A 27821-nucleotide genomic window follows, 5' to 3' on the forward strand; every position below is an offset into this window, starting at 1 on the left:
TTTACTAAACAAATATTTTAAATCAAAAGCTACATACTATATTTTGAAAGTGTTAAAAAAAATTAGGTGCATGAAAACGAAATAATAGAGACCGGAAAAATTCGCAGATTCATTTGGCGATAGTCTGAAATTAATACACACATACCTTTAAGCTGATCTTTCTATCGGCTCAATGTTCGTCTGGGCGACTCTGGGCCAATGAGAAACCACTCAACCAAAGAAGTGACGAATCTCTGGAAAACCAGTTGAGACGACTCACAAGTCAGCAGCCAAACGAACTGGCATTAGTTGCCCGAGTGTACAGAGGACCGTGTAGACTATCCTGGAGGTCATTGAAACCGCGAATTTTTCAGGTCCCTAATAATTAGAGACCGGAAAAATTCGCGAATTCATTTCGCGATAGGCTAAAATATAAATAGTTATACACCTCAGTGCTGCCTCTGCTATTGGCTCACAACTCACCTGGTTGACTCTGGGCCAATGAGAAACGCCCGACTAAAGCTTTATCGAATCACAGTGGCTGCTACGTTGGAACGTCTCACAAGACATCAGCAGCCAAATGAGCGGGGTGGCATTTGACCGAGTGTACGTAGAACTGTGGAGTTCATCCTTGAGGTCATTTTGAACCCGCGAATTTTTCCTGTCCCTACTAATAATAGATGTAAAAAAAAGGTCAGGTAGCTAACGCGCTTAACGAACAGGCTGAAGCAGGTAAACTCCAGAAGGAATTCCATCGGCAGTCCCACTCGAGAGGATGTTTGATGGCTAGAGACCGGAAAAATTCGTGGTTTCATTTCGTGATAGGCTGAAATCCAAACACGTGTAGAATTCTGCTGGTTTTGCTATTGGCTCGCAGTTTAACTTGACTTCTCTGGGCCAATGAGAGACTATCGATCAAAGAATAATCGAATCACAAGCCACCTGGTGGAGATGCCTCAAAAGTTAGCACCCAATAAACACTCGTGTTTGCTTGAGAAATGCAGAAGGTAATGGGTAGAGACCTGTAAAATTCGCGATTTCAAATCCCTAAAGGATAGACTCCATGATCCTCTATGCACTCGTGCAAATTACATCTGCTGATTGGTCACCGACTCGTAACATCTGTTGACTGGAATATTCGTGATTCGCTAATTCTTCTGTTAAAGATTTTTCATTGGCCCAGAGTCCTTCAGATAAACTGTGGCCCAATCACTGAAGCAAAATAATGTTCAAAAGTATTTGGACTCTATCCTATCGCGAAATGAATCCGCGAATTTTACATGTCTCTAGTAATGGGGGCTATCCTAGAGGCCATTGAATCCGTGAATTATTCCGGTGTCTACAGATGGCGTAACTGGCCGCGAACTGCACGACTGTTTCTTCCACAAGGGTTCGCAGCTGGGTCCCGTGGCTTGCAGAACTGCGAAGTTCCGCGTGGCTCCGGACCGCATCCAAGATGGCGCGGGGTGGTGGTGAGGGGGTTGGTAAATGGTAAAGGGGGGAGATGATCAGTCTTGAAGTCGAAGCGAGTACAAGGAACTAACTATACTCCCCAAGCTCCGCGGAGCACTGCGCATCCGGCGCCTCTTGGGTGGGGGGTTCGACGGAGCCAGACCGCGGTTTGCGGGGAAACGTGGCGGACGTTGCCGTCACGCTCGGAAGTGCGCGTTCCTCCAGCTAACCGCTCCTGTCCCACAGATGTCCGCTGTCTCCGTCGACCCGGAAACAAAATAGCGGACACTATCACTATAGGGACCTGGAAAAATTTTCGCGGGTTTAGACGACCTCCAGGATAGTCTACACGGTCCTCTGTATACTCGGTGCAAATAACGGCCAGTTCGTTTGGCTGCCGGGTATTTCCCCCGAGATTCGTCAGTTCTTTGGTTGAGTGGTTTCTCACTGGCCCAGAGTCGCCCAGACGAACAGTGAGCCAATAGCAAGAGCAGCTTAAAGGTATACGTGTATGAATTTCAGACTATCGCGAAATGAATCTGAGAATTTTTCTGATCTCTAGCTGTCACGCACGGCGCGACAACACTGTATATATATATATATATATCATATATATAAGAACACTCTTATTGGCCTGCCTGTCTCATGGCCTCCACATTCGATCACGGGTCCTGGACCCATGATCAGAGACGGCCCTGCCCCCCTTCAATTTTAGTCACGTGCTACATTATGATTGCATGGTCATTTATTACCTACACTATTTCTATAATGTAATTTAACCTGAAAATACAGGGTATTATCATGGTTACTATTTTATATAAGTCCAAACTAAACTTTACTTATAAATAGAGACCGTAAAAATTCGCGGATTCATTCCGCGATATGCTGAAATGCAAATAATTGTACCTTTATGCGATTTCTGCTATTGGTTCACTGTTGACTACATAACCTGACATTTGAAGTAATTCACATCGTAAATAAATAAACAAATGAAAAAAAAAAACATAACCTCTACAACTACCTACTAATAAATATCCAATACTCGCTATATGTACCACACAATAACATTAAAATTTCCTTGGAAAATAAAGATAAAATTAAAAACTTGTATCTGTAAAAAAATAATAAATTAAGTTTTGTCCTTAAAATATAAAAAAATTAACACGTCACATGACCATGTGGATAACAACTTACATGAATTTACTTCCTGTTCAAACCTTCCTATAGAAGTTTTCACTTCAAAAAAACCTTTCTGCATAATGAGAAGCACAAATTGTATTTTTTCTTCCTTTTGAGTACGCCTTAAAAACGAGTGATATGTTTCTGACAGGTAATTTCAAACAAAGTTTTTAGTTCGACAGCTCGTCCATCATTTTTTGGGAGGAAATTTTGGCATATGTTTGACTAGCCTAGTTCTCTGGCTAACAAAGTACTTTCTTTTGTTAAATTTGAAAAATTTATGTAAATGACAGCTTTTTTTTTCCTTTCATGAATCCGTCAGTAAAGTGCACTCGTTCACGAAGATCACATACTTCGGACGAGTTTGATATCCAATTTTGTAAAAAAAAAATAATAATAAACAATAGCTAGAGACCGGAAAAATTCGCCAATTCATTTCGCGATAGGCTAAAATACAAATAGTTATACCTCAGTGCTGCCTCTGCTATTGGCTCACCACTCACCTGGGTGACTCTGGGCCAATGAGAAACGAATTGATTTCATCGACTATAATTTTGTGAATTTCATTCATTTTTAATATGTCAATTAAAAAAAATCATTCGCGAGGAACGAATTTTAATTAAAACAATCGCTCTGAAGGAATTAAAATTAAAGACAGTATTTTTTCTCCGGTACATTTCATAAGATCTGAAAGTTTAAAATACCATTCCAAGCACTTCATCATTAAGTAAAAATAAATAAATAAATAAATACTTGCACGACCGGTTCGAAAGTGAGAAGTATATGAAGTTCAAAATAACGCCGTTAACAAACTGGAGGTCCAAGACGGGGGTCCTGTTCATTACAATGTTTCCACAGGAAAGTTAGGGAGCGAACGAATGGCTCTTTTTAATTAAATTTTCGGCGCTAACTAGGGAATCTCATCAAGCGGAGATACGCGTAATAACTTCCGTCCGTCGGGCAGCCTGTGTACCCACAAGGAGGGGGGGGGGGGTGGTCAAGGGCTGGAGGGGGGGGGGGAGTATAAGACGGAGAGTTGATGCATACTTCATCAAGGGACCTGAGAAACACACGAACCCCCCCCCCCCCTACCCACCCACAAACACACACACACCAAAGCAATCCTCTGAACGGAGAGAGTATTATACTAAATTACTTGGCATCGCATCTAACATTTAAAGGTTTTTTCAAAAAAATGATATCTAATGAATTCATAATGTAACCAAATTAAATTGTGTTAACTGTGTATGAAATGTATTTTCTACTAACTAAGTGCATATTTAATAGTTCTCCACGAATAAAGATAAATTGTTATGTCAATCGTAACATATAGGTACTATGAGAACGAAATCATGTGAGCATACAGTTTCGTATTAACCGTTCGTATATGTAACCTTCGTCGGAACTGATTTTTATTTATTTAATTAATGGTATACTAAAAAAGAAAAGAAAGTGCATATGAACAGTTAAAACAAATGGCATTGTTATGACTTGTGAGATAGACTTTATAAGTGTGATTTGTGTTTAATTCGAGTGTTTATTTTTTTGTTCCTTTATTTTATACAGATGTAGGTCATGATTCAACATAATAAAAAGGCAGAAGCAGATAAGAGGTATTATCAAAGGCAAAGTTGGAAGAAACCGCCAAAGAGGCGCCTAAAAGCGCCAATGAACGGATGCGAGAGTTCAGGGTGCTGATAAAGGCATTTTTTTAAATTTGATATCATACCCGCATACATAATGTTCTCGATTATTATCTCTTATTCAATAAAAAAAAGCCAATACTTTATCTCTATCTATACCTAATTATAATTTACTAGATTACAAAAAAAATGTTACCCTTTCCATAATTTATGTTTGTCCTAATTACCTAACTTTATATGTATAATATATATTCTTATAAATTTTTATAATTTATAGAGTATATATGTAGTACAACATTAAAATAAAGTAGTTTCTGTGCTATGTCAAACATGTTTTCTTCAATATTGTTATTAAATAATGTAAAACTAGTAAATCAGTGTGTGTTTTATCCATTTACTATTCAACATTTAACTATGTTTTAATAAATAAATAAAATAAAGTTACTCTTAAGCACTGGTAGGTTCACAGGGTTTGACCGAATTCAGATAAAAATTTTGCTGAATACATGCAAAACAAAATTATGCATAATTATGGACAGGAAAAATTCGCGGGTTCAATGACCTGCAGGGATGAACTCCATAGTTCTACGTACACTCGGTCAAATGCCACCCTCTGATTGGCTGCTGTCTTGTGAGACGTTCCAGCGTAGCAGCCTGTGATTCGATAAAGCTTTGGTCGGATGTTTCCCATTGGCCCAGAGTCATCCAAGTGAGTTGTGAGCCAATAGCAGAGGCAGCACTGAGGTATAACTATTTGTAGTTTAGCCTTTCGCGAAATGAATTCGCGAATTTTTCCTGTCTCTATGCATAATACATTTATTTCTGTTGTGGAAGAGGAGGGGGAACGCGCAAAACACAATTCGTGTCCCAGTCCCAAGTAAAGTCTATATCCGTCCTTGCTTGCATTCCAGAGGAGACGGGTTCGATTCCAGCAAAAAAATATTTTGTGAGCGGGAAACGTGACGAACGTTGAGGTTGGCCAGTTGGTTTCCTCGGGGTTTTTGCAGTTTCCTCCACACATTCATTCCGTTAATGGTCCATTTTCTAATCATCACTAGGGACACCTGTATTTCGCGAATACATTTCGTGTCAAGGTATTTCACAAAAATACTGTAGCTTTTCTCCTGTGGTTATTGGCTGAGGTCGGTGAGAGGTGTCGTCCCGCTCTTGACGGGGCCAATGAGAATGTGGTCACCGTACTGCTGCACCCTCACAATTTTCCATGACTCTTAGAAAAAGCTATAGTGTTTTGTGAAAATACCTTGACATGAAATGAAATCGCGAAATACAGGTGTCCCTTAATCATCACCTTTCACTGTCACTATGACCCAGAACGACGAGGCGACTCTGAAACGTTTTATACGCGCGTTGGCGTTCGCGTTTCTTCGAACGCTCTAAGTGCACTTGGGTGGGGTGTGTGCGGTAGTCACGTGGTCGGGGGGGGGGGCTCACCTCGGTGGTCTTCTTCTTGCACTTGTCGGAGGCTGCGAAGATGTTGAGCTGCGTGCTGTCGGACGGCAGAGGGCACTGGTCTATGTCCACCCGCCGCAGGTCTATGTCTATGCCACTCGTGCCCCTGGAACAGTTCACAGACCCTCGCATCCCTCGCATCACAGGCTTCACAGACCCTCACATCCCTCACAGCACAGCCTTCACAGACCCTCACATCCCTCACATCACAGCCTTCACAGACCCTTACATCCCTCACATCATCACCTTCACATACCCTCACATCCCTCACAGCACAGCCTTCACAGACCCTTAAATCCCTCACATCATAGCCTTCACATACCCTCACATCCCTCACATGCTACTTATAATGAAGAGGTTTTAGAGAGCTAATTAGTAGAGACCGGAAAAATTCGCAGATTCATTTCGCGATAGTCTGAAATTCATACACATATACCTTTAAGCTGCTCTTGCTATTGGCTCGCTGTTCGTCTGGGCGACTCTGGGCCAATGAGAAACCCTCAACCAAAGAAGTAACGAATCTCAGGCAAACCAGTTGAGACGACTTACAAGTCAGCAGCCAATGAACTGGCGTTATTTGCCCGAGTGTACAGAGGACCGTGTAGACTATCCTGAAGGTCATCGAAACCGCGAATTTTAGGTCCCTACTAATTAGTAGGGGCATGCAGATTTCGCGAAAATGATTCCGAGACTAGATGAAAGTTAAAAAACTGTAGCGCCGTCTGAGTTTCGTGATTGGATGAGTTTCTCCCAGGTACATATCGATTGTTAACAACACCGATCCACAGTGATTCAGTGCGGAAGTTAACACGTCCTGAGTGGCTCGGTCAAACAAGGCGACGACCTCTCTCGCAGACGGCCGCCAAATCACAAGGAAGAAACCTCTGGTGCGAGTATATCTTGTTGCAGTCTAATAAGTGTTCAGATATTTTCGCGAGAAATACCTGCCCCTACTAATTGGTCGATAACACGGTCACATCCTTCGGTGGAACAGACGTGATCAGGTACGCACTTCTTCTCCGTGTTGATGTCCGGCCTACTGTCGTCGAAGACGTGTCAAAAGAAATTCAGTCCTATCATCGACGTAAAACTTATATACAAATATATATGTGCCACATGTCAAATCTCCTGCAAAATTCATCTGCGAGATGTATATTTTGTTACGAGAGAGAAAACGGGTTCGTAATGAGAGCTCAATGAATTTTTATACAGTTTAAATTATTACTAATATTTACATCACTAATTCAATCAACACACTTAATGTCTGTTCACAAATCACTGAGTATCTGTCCAGTCCTCACTGAAGCTAGGCTACACAGTGGTTCGCCCCTCACCCCGCGCCTGGCCACTCACACAGCCTCGCGCCACTCAGTCGCACTCGCTCGCAAGGAGTGTTTCTCGTCATCCTCGCCGAACTCTCACTTCACTCTCAAACTCGCACTTTCGGAACATCCCGCGGAGACCGGGCGTCGCCGCTTTTATATACCAGCTGGCCGTCTTTCTGGAACCGTCTGCCCGAAGCATCCAGAAACGCGCCGTACTCACGTCATCCCGCGCGGCGGCCTCTGAGAGCCCGCATATTTCCCAGACCACTTAGGGGCGGATGACGGAGTTGAGGAAGGATGGAGCCCGGGGGGCAGGGTGGGTGGGGAGGTCGGGCCGCCCTAATGCCCACAGGTATGCGCGCGTGACGTCAGTGGCCTTGCGGGGCCGCAGGGGCCAGACAACAGCTGGAAGGCCTGTTCAGGCATCTGGCCTTGCCTACTAGTGCGCAGGTAAACAAATATATATCGCATCTTTTTTTTTCATAATTAGCTCGCAAAATTATTATTTTTTTTTACCTTTTGTTTTGCAGTAGGTATGGATAAGGAGAATAAATTAATAATATAAAACAATAACTTTTTTTTCTAGGTTTAAAATCAATATTACCGGCTGCGATGAGATATTGTTTAAATTATTTCAGAATAAAATAATTTAATTTTATCCGGTCCTTTCGAATAATCAGAATTTTTATAATTTTTAAAATGCTAATTAAAATTAAATCATTTCTTTTTCTGAAGGGGTATTAACCCATGCCACGCAGTAGACACCAGCCTTGTTTTTTATTAAGACAAAAAAATGTTTAATTATTTATTAAATTTTATGTTTCTCTTTATCCATTATGCACAAAGAAAAATTAAAATTAAAACTTTTCCAGCTAATTATGCGAAAAATAGACACTTTACATTTTTTTTTCTTCAATTTGTTGAATTTTGGCAAATCATAAATTGTACAAGAATGACTGTGTTGAATGTAAAATTTAAAAAAAAAAAATATGAACTGTAACGGGACATACGCCATTAATCCCCGCGAGCACGACAAGGGGGAAACGTATCAGTGGTGGGGGGGAGGGGGGAAGCAAACATTTGCCATGCAAATTAAGATCGCATCCCTCTCTCTGTTGGTTCACATTTCGCGAGGGAATTTTAGATTTATGGTGAGCGCTGTCCTACAACGGCACGGGCAAAGTTTGCAACGAGGAAATTGAACGCACGAGGTAATTGCAGCGATTCGCTTGCAGGGTCGTGAACCCTGGCTACAACACACACGTCGCCATGTCTGTCGACAAACGTAAATCTCGCGAAATTAACGCAAACATCAAGACTAGCAGTTTTGCGCTACTACACTATATTTTTTCTGACGTGACAACGTCTAATAAATCGATGAACGCCGGCTGCACGCACGAAAAAGTGTCCCGTTACGCACATTTATCCTTTACGCTGAGTCCCGTTTCGATCATTGTCCCGTTACGCTGTGTCCCGTTACGCTCATTGTCCCGTTACGCTCATTGTTCCGTTACGCTGTGTTCCGTTACGCTGTCGGCGAGTGCAGTAATAATTGGTTATGTTACAATAGACTAAAAAATTAAGGTGATTCATATAATTGATGATATATATTTGATTATATTTTATTTATATGAAAACTTGTTCATAATTATATTTAAATTTATAGCTGAACGCCAATTTTTAAAATTAATTACAAGTCATCTACACGTGAACTGTTTCGTCGACTGGTTATAAAGTGAAGTGAAAAGTTAATGTGGTTTTCATTGCTTATTACAACAACAATTTAAGCAATAAAGGTTAATTATTCTTGCATTTTAAAAATCTGATTACTAGTAATATAATTTCAAGTATTTATTCTTTTATTATTAAAATAAAAATGATTCAATTTTATTCGTAAAAGTATGCAATCATTTCATCAATGTCTTGTTATGACGTTGTCACGTTAAACTATCGTCCGTAAACTGACTTTACAGATAACCAATTTGTTTTCGTAAAAGGAGCAGGAATATTCACGTAAACGTACAGATATGGATAAATTTCTACGTTTACCTGACGGCAACTGCATTTCAACAGAAAGGTGTTCTCAGTAATACTGGGTTCGGATTCTTTCCCGGAGACATTTAAAGTTACTTGTAAAATGTTGCCTGAATAGGCTTTTCCAGTATATATTTGCTGCGCACATTTAGAAAGTACGGTAAAACAAAAATCAAGTCTAAACGCTGAATATTCGATTACGCTCGGATGAAACAATCAATTAAAATATAAAATTTACGTGCCATTTTTCGTAATAATGGGGTTTAAAAAAATGCGTGGGAGTCTTCGTATTTGTCATCACTTACGCGAACGTTTACCCCCGATATATTAACACTCGGTGAGTTTGTGTTGGAAATAGTCGTGGCACAGGAGCGAATGGAAGGGAGGTATTGAGTTGAGATTTATTTGAAATATCCCTTAAATAAAAGCAGGGGGAAAAAAAATTGGTTGTCTGTAAAGTCGGTTTACGGACGATAGTTTAACGTGACAACGTCATAACAAAACTTTAATGAAATGATTGCATACTTTTATGAATGAAATTGAATATTTTTTTTATGAATTATCACTATTTTGTATGAATACAAAGAAGGAGTGAAATCAAATCTACAATTTAATTTATAAATTTACTTTTATTTGCACTCATTAATATAATATGTTTAATACTTTAACGAACAGTTTATTTTAACTATAACTTTTGTACATGTTTGCTATTTAACTTCTTCCAATCTGTGTTATTCTGTTAAGGATAGGATGATGATAGGAAAAGTAAGAAACGAATGGGAGTGTTTCAAGTTTAATGTCCCTCGAAAAAGTCAAATCGATTGTTGTTCCAATCGATTGGAAGAGAGATAGATGCGGCGCAAGCGTACAATGAGCGTAACGGACAAAGCGTAACGGGACAATGTGCGTAACTGGACAATGTGCGTAACTGGACAATGTGCATAACGGGACAATGAGTCATCCATTTTCGTGCGTGCAGCCGGCGTTCATCGATTTATTAGACGTTGTCACGTCAAAAAGAAATCGACTTGGCGAGTGGTACAGACTGGCGAGAGGTGTTCGAGTTTTGGGAACCAGGCGTCGTGACGTCACGTGGGCGCCGTCTACCGCCGCGAGCTTCTCCCCCACGCCGCCAGAGCGCTGCCCCGGCGCCGAACCCCGCGGGATTCATCGCCCGCTTCCGGTTTCCGGTTCCGCATCCGCCGCGACAGGCATTGTCAGCAAAGCCGCGAGGGCTGAACCACCCGGGAACTACCGTAAACTACCCGGCACTATCGTAAACTATACCCGGCACCATCATAAACCACTCCTGCTGTAACGAAGAGAGAAGGGTGCCGTGGACTTCATTTACCTACCTTAATATTACGTTTGTTCCAAGTAAGCTCGTAAACTACAGGACCGATTTCGAAAATATTTTTCAATGTAAACATACTGATTTAAGATTTTAAAAAAAACGCTATTGCTGTTCACACGGTATATGATATAATACCTTAAAAACAAACAAAAAAGATAAATATGCAAACACAAAGAAATCAAGACGAATTTAGTAGAACTCAAAAGTTAAAAACATAGGCAGCAAAGAAAAATTTTGGTGGAAAGAAATAATTTTAAAAAAATTATTACAGCGCCGACGGACGCAGTGAGCTGAATAAATAAATAAATAAAGACAAAAGATGACTTTGCACAACAAAGTGGCAAACAGTCGAACAATATCGATGGTACGACACACGTAATTTGGACAAACATAACGACAACACGAAGAGCACAAACGGTGAGATGAATCAGATATTCTGAAGAAGAAGAAGAAAAACAACGAATAAAGCACAGACGAACACAGTAGCATGTATAAGACAAAACAGTTGCAACGTTTCGGGAACTGAGATCTGTTTTCGTTATCAGGAACAAACAACAGGCGCATGTCAAAAAAAATCTTAAATTAATTTTTTTTCCAATTGCGCGAAACATTCAAAGGATTTACTTTTACTGTTTTGCAACTTGTTAAAAAATAAAGAACCTTTGACTCTGCCTTTAGGCGCAGGTAGATTATGAAGTTTTGTATATCTGTACCTTGGAACAAAAAGCTACTACGTCCAATTTAATTATATGTCAATCCTTAGAGTAAGGGTTTTGTAGTAGACAAAAATAGTATCAGGCAAAGTATTTAAATAATAATTAGAATGTTTACAAAAATTTGAACGGATTTAATAACGTGTCGCTAAAGGGAGTAATGAATAATTTTGTTTTCCTTGAACACATAGTTTTTACACCTCTTGATATATTTGTTTTGTTAATAAAAAAAAGCATGAAGGGAATAATAGTTATTTTTTTCAGTTTATTCAAAAAACGTTTCCCTTTTCCAACCCATTTATCTGATATTGTCCATTAACGAACTCGACCGAGATATTTTATATTTATTTTTTTATGAGTCAGTTTGGAATTTATTTTTGTGTAAAACATGGTAGTTGTTCTGTGTCCCTAAAAACTTTATGTATAGTACCTATATACATGAATAGTGGACGATGTTTTTGGTGTCTAGGGACCATGGAACGTCAAATATAGGCGGGACCTGAAAAATTCGCGGTTTCGATGACCTCCAGGATAGTCTACACGGTCCTCTGTACACTCGGACAAATAACGCCATTTCGTTGGCTGCTGACTTATGAGTTGTCTCAACTGGTTTTCCCTGTAATTCGTTACTTCTTTGGTTGAGGGTTTCTCATAGGCCCAGAGTCGCCCAAACGAACAGTGAGCCAATAGCAAGAGCGCAGCTTAAAGGTATGTGTGTATGAATTTCAGACAATCGCGAAATGAATCTGCGAATTTTTCCTGTCTCTATAAATTGACCCGTAAGCTACGACTGCAACAGGTGGTCACTAGCCGAGGACTGCCTGGAAGCGACTAGCTTTACCTGGAGATAGGAGCTCTGTCACCAGACTCTGCACTTTGCCCTTTGGAAACCAGTTGCCAAGAAGCACTTTGTAACACTACAACGTAAATAACGTAAATATGTACAACACATGTATTAATTACTTTTTTTTTCGAGATGATACCGTGTATTGTTTACAAAATTTGGCGCATATAATTTAAATTTATGTTTTCATTCAAGCATTAATTTTTAAGATAATCGAATATTCAACCATTGGACTTTATTTTGTTGTATCGAGCTTGTTTCATGTGTCGCAGTAGATACTGGAAAGCTATTCAGGGAAATACTGGGACAACACATAGATGAATTCACGGGTGATAATCCAAACCCAGTAGCCTATATTTTTTTTTTGTGGTGATACAGGTGTTTTCATGTAGATGTATTAAATTCAAAAAATATATATAATTTTGCGTGAATATTTTTGGTTCATTTACAAAGAAAAAAAATTGGTTGTCTGTAAAGTCGGTTTACGGACGATAGTTTAACGTGACGTCATAACAAAACATTGATGAAATGATTGATCCGGAAGAAAAGGAAATATAATATTCGGCCTGAGACTGAGCCGTAATAGGTTTTTGCAACCAAACCATTTAGGCATTAAAAATATTATATTCTTTGAGGAAGAATTTTTTAAAAATTGTTTTATCTTTTGCATGATACCTACCTCTGCATACTTTTATGAATAAAATTTAATCATTTTTATTGTATTATCACTATTTTGTATGGATACAAAGGAGTGAAATGAAATGTGCAATTGAATAAATAAATTTACTTTTATTTGCATTTATTATTTCAAATATATTTATTACTTTTGAAATGTTGCGTGCGCCGTATTTATTTTTACAAGTACAAAAAAAATTCGCAGCTGACGGGTTATGAACCGACAACCTATAGTTTTAGAATTAGGTACGCTAACCACACGCCCACGAGGCCATAAAGTAAAGTAGTTGTTTCAGATGTTATATATATATTTATAAAAATTTTGTTCACGGTAGGGGAATAATATGAACACGATTTTATAACAAATACGCATTCCAAATACACCAAACTTATTTATAATGTGTTACAATATGTTTTAAAACATTGTGCAAAAGATCCCGGGTGTAATTTGAATTATTATGTGTAACTGTAAAACACCATTTTCAACATTACTTTTAAACAACCGTACCGATTGTGCTGAAAATCGGTTGGACGATCGTTAAATTACAAAATAAAAACAATTCAAACGACGAAAATATGATTGAAAAGTCAAATCGAAGGTTGTTCCAATCGAGTGGAAGAGAGATGCCACGCATGCGTAGGCCCTACAATGAGCATGAAGAGAGATGCCACGCATGCGTACAATGAGCAAAAAGGACACATCCGTAGTGGGACATCCGTAGTGGGACACTTTTTCGTGCGTGCAGCCGGCGTTCATCGATTTATTAGACGTTGTCACGTCAAAAATTGGAGTGCTCTCGCTCTGCCGTGCGAACGGAACGCGCCGCGGAGATAGCGCTGAGATAGCGCGGAGTTAGCGTGAAGATAGCGCGGAGATAGCGCGGAAATAGCGTGAAGATAGCGCGGAGTTAGCGTGAAGATAGCGCGGAGTTAGCGCGGAGATAGCGGGGAATTAGCGTGAAGATAGCGCGGAGATAGCGCTGAGATAGCGCTGCGATAGCGTGGAGATAGCGCAGAAAGCGCTGAGATCGCGCGGATTATTTCCCCGCGGGTCTCCTCACGTTGTCTCTTTGGGGAAGTGAGGAGGTACTAATCCCGCCGAAATCCCGCCATTACGGGGCCGACTCCCTTCAAGAAGACGGAGATGGAAAAGGAAGGATTGGGGAGGAAAGGGGGCAGAAGGGGAAGGACATAATCCCAGCTCTGAGATCTCCGGGAGAGGACATGGGTGCTCCTTTAGCTCCGAGGAACGCCAGGACATTTATCAGAGTCAAAAACGTTTCGCGGCCATTCGGAATGTCGCAGAAACTGAGGCTTCGGGGGGATGAAACAGGAAACGGGAGGCAAAAAAATAAATAAATCCAAAAACAACCCATAACGTGTTGCTGTGTGGTGTTGAAGGGGCAAGTTGAAAAAGAAAATACAAAAAAAAAAACTCAAGATGTTGACGTGGTTCACATCGTGGGGTTTTAGCCATCCTGTGACATTGCTGGAGTCACTTAATACCTCTCCATCGTCGTATTACCACACCAAAAAAATATTTTTTTTTTTTCGCAAAACTTTTATCAAACGCTTGGGCAAGCAAAAACTTGCGCGAACTATTGCACACTTTAACAAAAACTATTGTGTACTTTTGCGCAATCACTTTCAGTAATATTTTCTTAGAGGCATGAGCAGTTACCTAATTCATAGAGACCTGCAAAATTCACGGGTGTCATATATGCCTGACGAATTTTTTTATTTTTTTATTTTTACGATAAACTCGAATGTCTATGTTTCCGGAGGCTGTATAAGATCAACACAATGTGTAGAGATCTGTGAATTTCGCGGATTCATTTCGTGTTATGCTAAAATTCAAATAATTATACCTTAGTGCTGCTTCTGTCATTGGTTCTCTGTTAATCTGGAGGACTGAGGGCCAATTAGAGACACTCACTCATAGAAATGTCGAATCACAGGCCACCCAGTCGAAACGACTCACAAGTCAACAGCCAATGAACAGTTGGCATTTGCCCGAGTGTGTGGAGGATATTGGAGTCTATCCTGGAGGTTATTGAATCCGCGAAATTCACGGGTCTCTAACAATGAGTTAACCAACAGGAGAAAAATGGCCTGGCTTATTTCTTTGATTAAAGACATATGGCTACGCGGTACCTGACTAGATGCTTCTTAGGCAATGGTGGGAAAACTGTGGGACGCCGTATTGCCTGCCAGCTAGTATGTCTTGTTGGTGGGTCTTAAAACTATGCAATGTTAGGACAAAGGCTTCGTACAAACCATTGGTTCAAAACTGTATGCTATGTGAATGCATGTTCCAGGTATTTATTTAGTTGAAAAAAAGAAGTTGTCCTTTTCGATTTTCAAAACTAGTAAAAAACAACGGTTGCGATGGTAAAGAATTTATAAATAATTATAATAGCGACAAATTATAAACAGATTTATAGTACGAATTTAATTTAAATTACCTCGCGTCTATTTGAATTCAACGTTGTGTCAGAATTACAGATCAATCGGCGAAGAACTTTCGGAGATTTAAAATCTTCCACAAATAAACATTTATAGGGATAATATTTAATTTGGCTGGATCTTCGCGTGTTGATTATTATTGTTATTTGGTTGTATCTGTTGTAAGTCAGCTTCAGCATATGCCCAGAAATTGTTTGAAATCATTCTTCCCCATTGCGAGATTGATTAAAAGAATGATGGGTGACTCAAAAACCATAAATTCTTTTTCTACATATTAACAGCAATGAGTTCAAATTGATAAAAAAAATTATAAGTAGAGCTCATATATTATATACATGGCTTTTTAGAAGTAGTAATTAAAAGAGTATCTTCAGAGAATTTTTTTGAACGTTAGTAAATCAATGTTTTTAAATTGTTCCACGTTGGAGGACTTAACTATCATTTTATATCTCGTACGGATGAAACAGGAGCGGGGTAGGTACTTCCAATAGCAGTTGCGTGATCTATTGTCTCGCAGGATATTGCGCCACACACTTTGAAGCGGTCTTTTCAAACCCCACGAGAAAACAAAGAGTTTAATTTCCGGTCACAATGCGCTGCCGCAGAAAAGAAAAACGTATACCAAAAGAAGGTCCACAGTGAACTCCCTAGTTCTACATTTGTACGGGTACGGCGTGATAATAGGGCCGAGATTCCTTCAATGTTAAAAAATTTTCACTTTGATCTTACAAAGAGCGCTGGTTACAAATTATTAGAGTCCGGAAAAATTCGCGAATTCATTTCGTGACAAGATGAAATTCAAACATGTGTACAATTCTGCTGGTCCTGCTATTGCCTCGCAGTTTAACTGGAGTTCTCTGGGCCAATGAGAGACTATAGACCAAAGAAGCATCGAATCACAAGCAACCTAGTGGAGATGCCTCACAAGTTAGCACCCAATTAACACGCGTGTCTGCTTGAGAAATGCAAAGGATAGTGGAGGCTATCCTAGAGGTCATTGAACCAGCGAATATTTCCGGTCCCTACAAATTATCCAGGAATCTCCGTAAATTTGCAGCTATCTTCTTAAATTTTCAAACACTGAGTTCAATTATTGAGAACATGAATCCACAAAGAATTTTCCTGGCAATTTAACAAACCATTAAAAAAGGGCGAGTCTATTGCAGGATCATTCTTATTTTACCTACGTGTGTGTTTACATTTGTTCAGAATAAAACATATAAATCTCTGGAAGTCGAAGCACGGCGTAGTTTCTAAGAAGATTAAGTTATTTTTAGAGATACGCAAAATTCGCGGATTCATTTCGCGATAGGCTAGCATCAAAACAACTATACCTTCGTACCGCTTCTGCGATTAGCCCACATTTTATCCGGAGAACTGTGAGCCAATGGGAAATACTAAACCAAGAAAGTGCTGAATTACGGACAGCCTAGTTGAGACGCCTCACGCGTCAGTAGCCAATGAACAGGTGTCATTTCCGCGAGTATTTAAAGGACTGTGGAGTCTATCCTAGAGGTCAATGAATCCGCGAATTTTGCAGGTCTCTAGTTATTTTTAATTACGAAGAACCCTTCGTTTATGTGACGTAAAATCTTCTTTAAAACGTCTTACTGTAATTTTAAACGGTGTGGGCAATTCACATGTACTCTTGGCCGTATAAATAGAGCCACGTTTTATTTGAAGAATTAATGTCACTAAAGGGTAGACTCAACTCATCTATAAAAAATATATACTAGACCTTTTTTTTACAGTTCTTATTTATCTATAACAGGGTCACACATTCTAGCGGAAGTTTCGCAACCATCGATACAATTATTACTAGGGACCTGAAAAATTCGCGGTTTCGATTACCTCCAGGATAGTCTACACGGTCCTCTGTACACTCGGGGAAAATAACGGCCAGTCGTCTCAACTGGTATTGCCCCGAGATTCGTCACTTCTTTGGTTGAGGGTCTCTTAATTGGCCCAGAGTCGCCCGGACGAACAGTGAGCCAATAGCAAGAGCAGCTTAGAGGTATACGTGTATGAATTTCAGACTATCGCGAAATGAATCTGCGAATTTTTTCAGATTTCCTACCTATAAGGTTAGGGTACAGGTGAAGCATATTCAAAACCCGAGCCCTTATTTTTTGTCTCTTTGAATACCGGCCCGAGTTAAAAGACAAGCCTGCTCGAAGGGAAAAAAAAAAGACTCCACACCAACTTCTTTCCCTCTTCTTCTGGGGAAACAGCCGAGAGGCTGGAGGTAGTCGATACCCGCGCCTCGCGGACGGGCTTAAACGGATCCGGGTGGGAGTTGAATGGGGCGAGGCTTCTGCGACGGCTTGCGCCGTAACCGCGCCGATGAAACCATCCCCCCTGCCCTATTCAACCCCCTAACACTCCCCTTCCCCCCTCGACCAGCCACAACAACTGCGGCGCCCACCCGCACAAGAATCCGCTATCGGATGAAGCGAAACGTGCAAAAAAAAAGAAAAAACAGAGACGAGGATATTCGCCAGCTTCTCGCCCCCCGAGGCGCGGCTAAAAAGGCACGGTTCTAAAAGGGGTCCTTTTTTTTCCAAAAACTCGCACGCGCCTTTAACAGGATGCTGAGAGACGTGTTTTCACGGAAGCGGATCAGTTTTTTTCCAGGGACCAGCTCTGTGTGTTAAACACTTTGTGCCGTTTTCTGTGCCTCGGGGTTGGCTTGGTTTTTTTTTTTTCTTTCTGGGCAGACCAATCACAGCTCTCCAGTGCGGAGTTACCGCGTTTCGACTGGACTGGACAAAACAGGACGACGCCCCTTCTTGCAGTCGAACGCCAATCAAGGGCGAGAAACATCGGTTTTTCAAGCATACCTAGAGATCGGAAATACTCGCGGATTCATTTCGTGATATGCTTAAATGCAAATAATTGTACCTCTATGAAACTACTGCCATTGGTTCACTGTTAACCTGGAGGACTGTGTGCCAACTAAAGGTAGGGACTGGAAAAATTCGCGTGTTCAACGAACTCCAGGATAGACTCCACGATCCTGTGTACACTCGGGCAAACGTCACATGTTCATTGGCTGCTGACCTGTGAGGCGTCTCAACTGGGAGACTCGTGATTCGATACTGCTTTGACTGAGGGTCAATAGTTGGCCCACAATCCTCCTGGTCAACAGTGAACCAATAGCAGGAGTTGCATAAATGTACAATTATTTGCATTTCAGCATATCGCGAAATGAACCCACGAATTTTTCCGGTCTCTAACTATAGGCCCTCAGTCAAAGCAGTATCGAATCACGAGTCTCCCAATTGTGACGCCTCACAAGCCAGTAGCCAATGAACAGGTGACGTTTGCCCGAGTGTGAACAGGATCGTGGAGTCTATCCTGGAGGTCGTTGAATACACGAATTTTTCCCATTCCTAGGCATACCTCGTGGCTACAGATTGTAACATTTTGCATTTACGATGACATTCAGGATAGACTCCACCGTTCTCTACATACTCGGGGGAAATGTCACCTGTTCATTGGCCGGTGACTTGTGAGACGTCTTCAGCGGTTATTCTCTGATTGGACATTTGCCTGGTAGAGAGTTTCCCATTGGCTCACAGTAGTTCGCATGACCTGCAAGTAGGGCCATGCATTTCTCGCGAAAAGATTCCGAGATTAGTTATGAGTTAAATTCTGTAGCACCGTCTGTGTTTCGTGATTGGGTGAATTTCTTTCAGGCGCACGTCGATTGTTACAACGCCAATCACAGTGATTCAGTGCGGAAGCAAACACGTCCTGAGTGGCTCGGTCGAACAAGGCAACGACTTCTCTCGCAGACGGCCGCCAATCACAAGGCAGAAACCTCTGAGTGCGGGTGTACCTTGTTGCAGGGAAACTGCTCCCAGATGATGGCAGCTGCAATGTCGACCGAAACGTCGGTGAATTATTTGCCAAGGACGCGGCTAACCCGAAAGCCAAGCTACTTCAGACAATGGCCGTGAAAGCATGTGAACATTACTAAAAGCATATACATAATTTTTTTTGTATGTAGCATTTTTTTAATGCTTTTAAAATTTCATTTCCATGGTGCGCACGCGTCCAAAAAATTCAATCTCATCATTCTTTTTTTTCCATGACGCGCCTAAAAAAGTATAACATCAAAAAAAATTTAAAACAAAAAACATTGGTTGACTGTAAAGTTGGTTTACGGGCGATAGTTTAACGTGACAACGTCATAACAAAACATTTATGAAATGATTGCATACTTTTTTTAATAAAATTGAATCATTTTTATTGAATTGTCACTATTTTGTATGGATACAAAGAACGAGTGAAATGAAATCTAAAATTTAATTGATAAATTTACTTTTATTTGCACTCATTAATTCAAATATGTTTATTACTTAAAACAATAGATTATTTTAACTATAACTTTTATACATGTTTGCTATTTAACTTCTTCCAATTCGTGTTATTCTGTTAAGGATAGGACGATGATAGGAAAAGTAGGAAACGAATGGGAGTGTTTCAAGTTTAATGTGCCTCGAAAAAGTGGAATCGATGGTGTTTCCAATCGAGTGGAAGAGAGATAGATGCGGCGCAAGCGTACAATGAGCTTAACGGGACAGCGTGCGTCACGGGACGCTTTTTCGCGCGTGCAGCCGGCGTTCGTCGATTTATTAGACGTTGTCGCGTCAAAAAAAACCTCGACATGTCGCGTGAGACCGGAGACGCAAGTCGTACCGCAAACACGGACTCGCCGTCGGGAGACGGTAAATAAGACGAGTCACTTCTTTCCCGTCCGACAGCGAGACGCTAAGCCCCTCCGAAGCGGCGGTGGTGGTTTGGGAGAAGGGAGGGTGTGGGGAAAGGGAAGGGAAGATCCGTAATTGATTCCGTGAAAGTCCCAGGCACGGGTCCAACCTTGTTAGCTGGGATCAAGTTAGCGGCATCGCGAACACAGCAACAAAACCTCCCATCTCCCCCCCCCCCCCCCACCAACGCCCTTCTCCAACCCTCCCATAAGCCACCTAGACCAGGTTTCCGCCGGAGATTCGCAAATGGTGACTTCCTCCCCTCCTCCCCCTTCTCCAAGTTTCGGAGAGTCGGCTACTCTTTCTGATCGCGCGGGTCATTAGTGGCGTCGGTACTACACTGGCTGGAGGTAATTAACTAACTCGGCGAGGCAAGAATGCATTTAACGGTGGTCTACCCTCCCATCTTTGAGTACCAAAAAAAAAACTGTTCATTTGTTTCTTGTGATTCCTCCAAAAACTGAAACACTAATGTTTAGAGACCTGTAAAATTCGCAGATTCGTTTCGCGATAGTCTGAAATTCATACACACATACCTTTGTGCTGCTCTTGCTATTGGCTCAACTGTTCGTCTGGGCGACTCTGGGCCAATGAGAAACATTCCATCCAAAGAAGTGACGAATCTCGGGGCAATACCAGTTGAGACGACTCACAAGTCAGCAGCCAACGAACTGGCCGTTATTTGCCCGAGTGTACAGAGGACCGTGTAGACTAGCCTGCAGGTCATCGAAACCCGCTAATTTTTCAGATCCCTACTAACGTGAAGGGACTGGAAAAGTTCGCTAATATGGACTCAAAAATCCTATACATACCTTGGAAAATTTCACGTGCTAATTGGCGACTAACTTGTGAGACCTATTATCAAGGTTGATTTTGATTCGATACTTCTTTTTCGTTGAAGGTTTTTTTTTTTTTAATGGGCTCGGAGCTCTTGAGGTAAACTGTTGTCCAAAAACCGAAGCAGTATAGAGGTAAACGATTTAAGGATTCTAGCCTATCGCGGAATGAATACACGAATTTTTCATGTCTACACGCACAAGTAAACTATCATTACACATTTTACTACTACAGCGATTTTTATTTATTTAATTTTTTTTACTTACGAAGACACCTTGATATTCAGTTCATAAGGGGGATAAAATTAAAGAAAACACTCAACAAAAGAACTATCTAGAGGCAAGAAAAATTATCGTATTAATTTCGTGATACGATTAAATTCAAATAATTGTTCTGGCATTGGTTAACTGTTAATCTAGAGGACTCTGGGAAAAATTGGAGATGATTAATCTAAGAAGTATCGATTTTTTTTAAGATGAAGGGTTATAAAAATTTTGATACTGTAAAAAAAAAATCCGTAAAATCAATTATTTTCATTGATGCAATACCACGTTTTATCGCCTTTGTCATTCGTAAGTAGGTACGTAAGTTTTCCGAGAGTGAAGAGAATATGTGTTCTCGGACGCCTTTCATCGTCCTTATTTCCCTCTCAGGGAAACTCGAGGGTAAAAATAAAGTGTGTGTGGGGGGGGGGGGGTTAGTTTATAAAGCGGCTAGAGGGGAATGACGCCGGACGTGGATGATGTTCACGAGTCGACGTCGAAACCACGACTCGAGCTATCGACTCGAGCTATCGACTCGAGATATCGACTCGAACTATCGACTCGAACTATCGACTCGGACTAACGACTCGAGCTATCGACTCGGGCTAACGACTGGAGCTAACGCCTCGAGCTATCGACTCGAGCTATCGACTCGAGCTATCGACTCGAGCTATCGACTCGAACTATCGACTCGGACTAACGACTGGAGCTAACGCCTCGAGCCAACGTCTCGGGCATCTGTTTAATCCAGTTTTAAGGACGTCTCGGTGCCGTAATATCGGGCCACTTATTCCGTAATCGATTACGTCCGGAATCGATTACGTGAACCGGTACGACAAGAGAGCTCGCACCATAAAAAGCTTTATATCGGAGGGTTCAGTCTGATGAAGGCTTAGTTATTACTGTGCGAAATCAATAATATTTGTTAAATATCTGTGCTATAATACTTCAAAACCACCGTGCGTTAGTACAGAACACAATTTAATCAAATGTCCGAGAAATTTCTGGTTAAAGTTCCTTAAAAATCCGTTTGCAATACTACCCAAACTTAGTATATTTCACGACGTTTTTATTGTGTTTTCCATAACTTCAATAGTTTGTTTTTATTAATTAACAAATTGTAGTTATAAATTAAAATTAAAAAAAATAGTTCTGTCTATCTAGAATAAATAAAAATAACATTACCTTAATTTTTATCTGTGGTTTCGACTAGAAAACTGTCAAAAAATTTAGCATTATTTCGAGAGTGATAAAAATTTAAGATCTGCAAAATGGTGTACATTTAACCACTGACATTTTATGTATGTAGAAATATATGTAACTGAAAAAATGTGTGACATGACATAATTTAAATTTCTTTAAGAAATAAAAATATATAACTGTTGTAACCTCATTCAAGTTAAACAAAATAATACACCTAAGATAAATCATAATGTTGTGAAGAAGCCATAGTATCGATTTTCAGCGAGTAAATGTTTCAATTTTGTACTTAATTTACTTAATTTTTTTTTTTTGTTGGACAGAGAAAATATTTTTAAAAGATTTTTTGACAGCTTTTTATGGAAAGAATACATTTACTTCATCGAGAAGCCTACATTTAAGTAGAGCCATACTTACCGTCAATATTAAATAATAAGGTTTGATAGCTGATAACGAAATTCAAATGAATCATTGCATAGACATGCGACCGTAAAAACTTATAAAACTGTACATTGTAAACAATTTTTGTACTTTTAACAAGGAAATTACATGGGAATTTAGTTGCCAGCGGTATCACTTGTGAAACTTCAAGGCAGAGTTTTGTAAAACTACGCATGGTACAAATCTCTGCCTTGAAGTTTTACAAGTGGTATAGATGTCAACTGAGTTTACAAGGACTTTCCTTGTAAAACTACAAAAATCGACTTTTTTACAGTGTGCCTCCCCTGCACGATTTCAGGCACGGAAGTTTTTCGAAAGTTTTTGCTGTTTGAGAGGGTATACATATATATATATATATATATATATATATATATATATATATATATATATATATCGGTGATGCGACGGTCGAAGAGCATCATGTTTAGAAGAGGGGGGAGGGGGGAAAATAGAATGGAAGAGGCCAGGAGTGGAGTTTAAAAGTTGTTCCGATGTGAAATACTTGGCACGGGGAACAGCAGTCGTGGAAAATCGATTATCGTTGTTCCCCCGTCGAGAAAAGTCGAAGTTGGGAGAAGTCGATTGCTGGCGCCCGATTGCAAATTGCGCTACCGAGCGGAAACTGTTCCGCAGTGTCGTGTGAAGGTGGTTTTACTGGGAAATAATCGATTTAAACTAAACAATCACAATTGCAAGGATTTATGTTTTCGTTCATTTCCGCGTGCTCGAAGCGACAAATAGGTCAATACTAATTATGTATAGTGAAATTCGTGCATTACTTTGAAGCATCGCGAAAATTAATTTATAAAAAAAATGTTTCACCAGGAATAAAAAGAAGAAAGTAAAGAAGTGCAACTATAAATCAAACAAGTAATTAATTTGTTTTAAAAAAATACGCACCTTTCAAAAAAAATTAATGGCATTCAATATCTCGGTCACATTTTCCTCAACGAAAAACCCGTGAATAATTTCATAAGCGTAATTAATGGTTCCAAAGAATTCTACTAACAAAGTTTTCTAAGTATACGAAAGCAATATATTTTAACTTTAATTTCCGGGGGAAGTATACTTAAACTTTGACTTGTGTTTTCAAACTATTCGTGGAATGTTAAAAAAAAAATTTCAATGAGAAACACAAAAATAATTAAAAGTTGTAATATTAATATAGATCAGATACCCTACAATATTGGAAGCCAGATAAAATTAAGCGCGCATAACGTGATTAAAATTAAAAGCAAGCTGTTTAAAGTAGAGAACAAAACCCTACTGTAAAGTTGTTATGCATTGAAAATAGTTTAAGGAACCAATTTAATTAACTATAACACACATTTCGCCGTACCAATAAAATTATGATAGAATAACATCAACATAGCTTAAAGAACCTCAGGCGAATTTTATGCATTTTGTCGGTTATAGAAAAATCCCGGAATATAATATTCTTAATACTATTAATTTTTTACAAAAGAAAATTAAAAGGCTAATTATAGGCCACTGAAAAATGTTGCCCTCGTATTCTTAAACAAAAACATGCATAAGAAACATTTTGAAATGAACTTTTCACTTGAGACAGCCAATATATAATCGATACATAGGGGCAGGCATTTTTCGCGATTAAACCTGAACGCCTATTAGATTGCAACAAGGTATACCCGCACCAGCGGTTTCTTCCTTGTGATTGGCAGCCGTCTGAGAGTGAAGCCGTTGCCTTGTTTAACCGAGACACTCAGGACGTATGTGCTTCCGCACTGAATCACTGTGATTGGTGTTGTAACAGTAGGCATGTATCTGAAACAACCTAAACCCAATGACGAGACATAGATGCTGCTACAGTGTTTCAATTTCCAGCTAATCTTGGGATCTTTTCGCGAAAAATGCATGGCCCTATGATACCTTTTTGTAGAGACCGGAAAAATTCGCGGATTCATTTCGCGATATGATGAAATGCAAATAATTGTACCTTTATGCAACTCCTGCTATTGGTTCACTGTTGACCTGGAGGACTGTGCGCCAACTATAGACCATCAGTCAAAGCAGTATCGAATCACGAGTCTCCCAGTTGAGACGCCTCACGAGTCAGCAGCCCGAGTGTGCACAGGATCGTGGAGTCTATCCTAGAGGTCGTTGAATACGCGAATTTTTCCAGTCCCTAGTGATGTATATTGACACCTGTATTTCGCGAATGCATTTCGTGTCAAGGTATGTCACAAAACACTGTAGCTTTTTCTTAGCGTAATGGCGAGTCGTGTGGGTGCAGCAGTATACGGTATCCGCATTCCCATTAGCCCCGTCGAGTGCGGGAAAACACCTCTCGCCGACCACAGCCGATAACTACAAAGAAAAAAAAAAATCTACGGTGTTTCGCGATGTACCTGGACACGAAAAAAAAAGGTATTCGCGAAATACAGGTGTCCCTAAGTCCACTTGAAGTGGGACATTATGCCGTGGACATCCTGCGTGTTTGTGACGCATGATCCCCTACGGCTCGTTTTTTTTTTCCTAACCTAAGTTAAAACTAAGTGTGTAAGGGAGGGGTCTAGGTAGGGAAGACTCTAAGTGCGTCTCAGGGCAAGCCCTATACGCTCTAAACATGCGGGTTTTTAACCATGCAGAAAAGGTCACGTGCATCATGTGCTAGGAGGGGATTGGCCAGCCATGGCAGACGTTTTCGCCATGACTAACTCCCCTCACTCTTAATTCTAGACTAAAACTAGATAAGTTGGGCCCAGGTAAAACCTCCATAGACAGAGGGAAAACCCTGGGCACATACATGCGGGATGCAAAGGTCATGCATTATTACAAGCAGGTGGATTACAGGAATAGAGGGATAGTCCTGGAAGAAGAGTGGGGCGTGGTAGAAGTTCTACTGTGCAAGGGGTGGGCAGCACTTGGACTTTTAGTCCGCATTGGTTTGGTCAGGTCTGGTCTTCTCGTGTGGCTCGTCTCTGGCAGGGGATGAAGGGGGGGGGGGGGGCAGGGCGGTAGTGTCTCCGGACGCCGCGCCAGAGACGTGAGCGCTGCTGGAGGGCTCTGCCCCCTGGAGTCCTCCCGAGTCCCGTGGGTAGCTCGCCCCCGAGTAGACGACGCCCGTAGCGTCTGGACGCCACGCCCACCACCACCACCACCACGACGTCGTCGTCGTCGAAACAAGTTGTCAGGGTTGCCGGTCGTTACGGTCTTTTTTTTTTTTTTGACGTGACAACGTCTAATAAATTGATCAACGACGGCTGCACGCAAGAAAAAAAAGTGTCCCGTTACGCACATTGTCCCGTTACTCTGCGTCCCCGTTACGCTCATTGTACGCTTGCGCCTGCATCTATCTCTCTTCCGCTCGATTGGAACAACCATCGATTTGACTTTTTCTCGAGGCACATTTAAACTTGAAACACTCCCATTCGTTTCCTACTTTTTCCTATCATCGTCCTATCCTTAACAGAATAACACAGATTGGAAGAAGTTAAATAGCAAACATGTATAAAAGTTATAGTTAAAATAATCTCTTCGTTAAAGTAATAAACATATTTGAATTAATGAGTGTAAATAAAAGTAAATTTATTTATCAATTAAATTGTGGATTTCATTTCACTCCTTCTTTTTATCCATACAAAATAGTGATAATTCAATAAAAAATGATTCAATTTCATTCATAAAAGTATGCAATCATTTCATCAATGTTTTGTTATGACGTTGTCACGTTAAACTATTGTCCGTAAACCGACTTTACAGACAACCAATTTTTTTTTTTCCACCTTCGCGGCGGCGCAGCTGCGGACAGACTGCCCCCGGTGTTAAAATTAATGAGCACAGCACAAGGAACCGGGTCTCCAGAGAGAGAGGAAGATATTGCGCCCCGCGTGTATTATACGTCCTCCGTCTTATTATATTCTCCTTTCATTTCTTTCCTTCATCTTTTCATCCCTTTTTTTGATGTTCATGGCCGCTTCCGAGAGTTGGTGGGGGCTACGCTAAGCAAATCTTCAGTGGGGTTCATCTCCCGCCTTAATGAACGCTCAGGTGCACTTGGTTTTGAGAAAGAAAAGATATAAAAAAAATACATTTTTTTTTTTTTTTTTTAACAGGTTTTAACAGTCGTGAAGGGTTTTTTTTCTCTCGGATGTTTGAATGCGTCTACGAAAGGACTTACAGTTTGGGATATTGAGGAAATACTTAGGTACTGCAAGAAAATAAATGTTACGTGTCCAACATCCAAATACGTATGTAACGGGTGGGTTGAAATGAGTAAAACCTCTCCCATAGGCCCATTGTACAATTATATAAATTTCGTTTGAAATTTTGTCAGATGGATTTTCAAGCAATTATTCTAAATGCTAAAATGAATCTCCCCTGCAGTATCCATTTTTTTTTTCATTCGCCAAGAAGTAAAGACAAATAAAAAATTTAAAAATAAATTTTGACTGTAAAGTCGGTTTACGGACGATAGTTTAACGTGACAACGTCATAACAAAACATTGATGAAATGATTGCATACTTTATGAATAAAATTGAATAATTTTTATTTTAATAATAAAAGAATAAATACGTGAAAATATACAAGTAATCAGATTTTTAGAATGCAAGAATAATTAACCTTTATTGCCGAAATTGTTGTTGTAATAAGCAATGAAAACCACATTACCTTTTTCAATTCACTTTATAAACAGTCGAGTGAAAGAGAGATCGATTCGGCGCAAGCGTACAATGAGCGTAACGGGACACATCGTAACGGAATAATGTGCGTAATGGGACACTTTTTCGTGCGTGCAGCCGGCGTTCATCGATTTATTAGACGTTGTCACGTCAAAAATAATGTTAGCGAGTCTTCCAGTACTCGCCAATGATGATCGTTCATTCGATTTCCGTTCCATTTACGAATCTACCTCTGACAAATGCCATAAAACGAGCGCTAAGATGTAGTCACATTAACAAAAATCAATCCTAAAGTGGATTTTTTTATCAACCTATCTTGAATAGGTTGGAGAAAAAAATCTGAGCTCAATTTTAGTTCCATAATTATAATTTTAATATTTGTTTTTTGGCTCAACGAACCATAGGATTGGCATCAGAAGCTTGTGGAAGTAAATGTACGTGACCTGTGTTGGTAAATATTTCGCCACCTATTGTGATCGTATAGAGACCTGCAAAATTCGCGGTTTCGATGGCCTTCAGGATAGACT

At 40.3% G+C, this 27821-nt stretch overlaps 1 protein-coding gene across 1 annotated transcript in view; it reads right to left on the bottom strand.

Moving 5' to 3' along the window:
* The window catches only part of LOC134540286 (uncharacterized), a 354516-nt gene that overhangs the window by 249590 nt on the left and 77105 nt on the right, over positions 1–27821 (bottom strand). The window contains exon 4 of the mRNA XM_063382944.1: positions 5706–5829. Within this exon, the coding sequence (XP_063239014.1) occupies positions 5706–5829 (124 nt within the window). The remainder of the gene's footprint in view (positions 1–5705; positions 5830–27821) is intronic.

The sequence above is a fragment of the Bacillus rossius genome, chromosome 16 (genome assembly GCF_032445375.1).
Source record: "Bacillus rossius redtenbacheri isolate Brsri chromosome 16, Brsri_v3, whole genome shotgun sequence".
Classification (NCBI taxonomy): Eukaryota; Metazoa; Arthropoda; class Insecta; order Phasmatodea; family Bacillidae; genus Bacillus; species Bacillus rossius.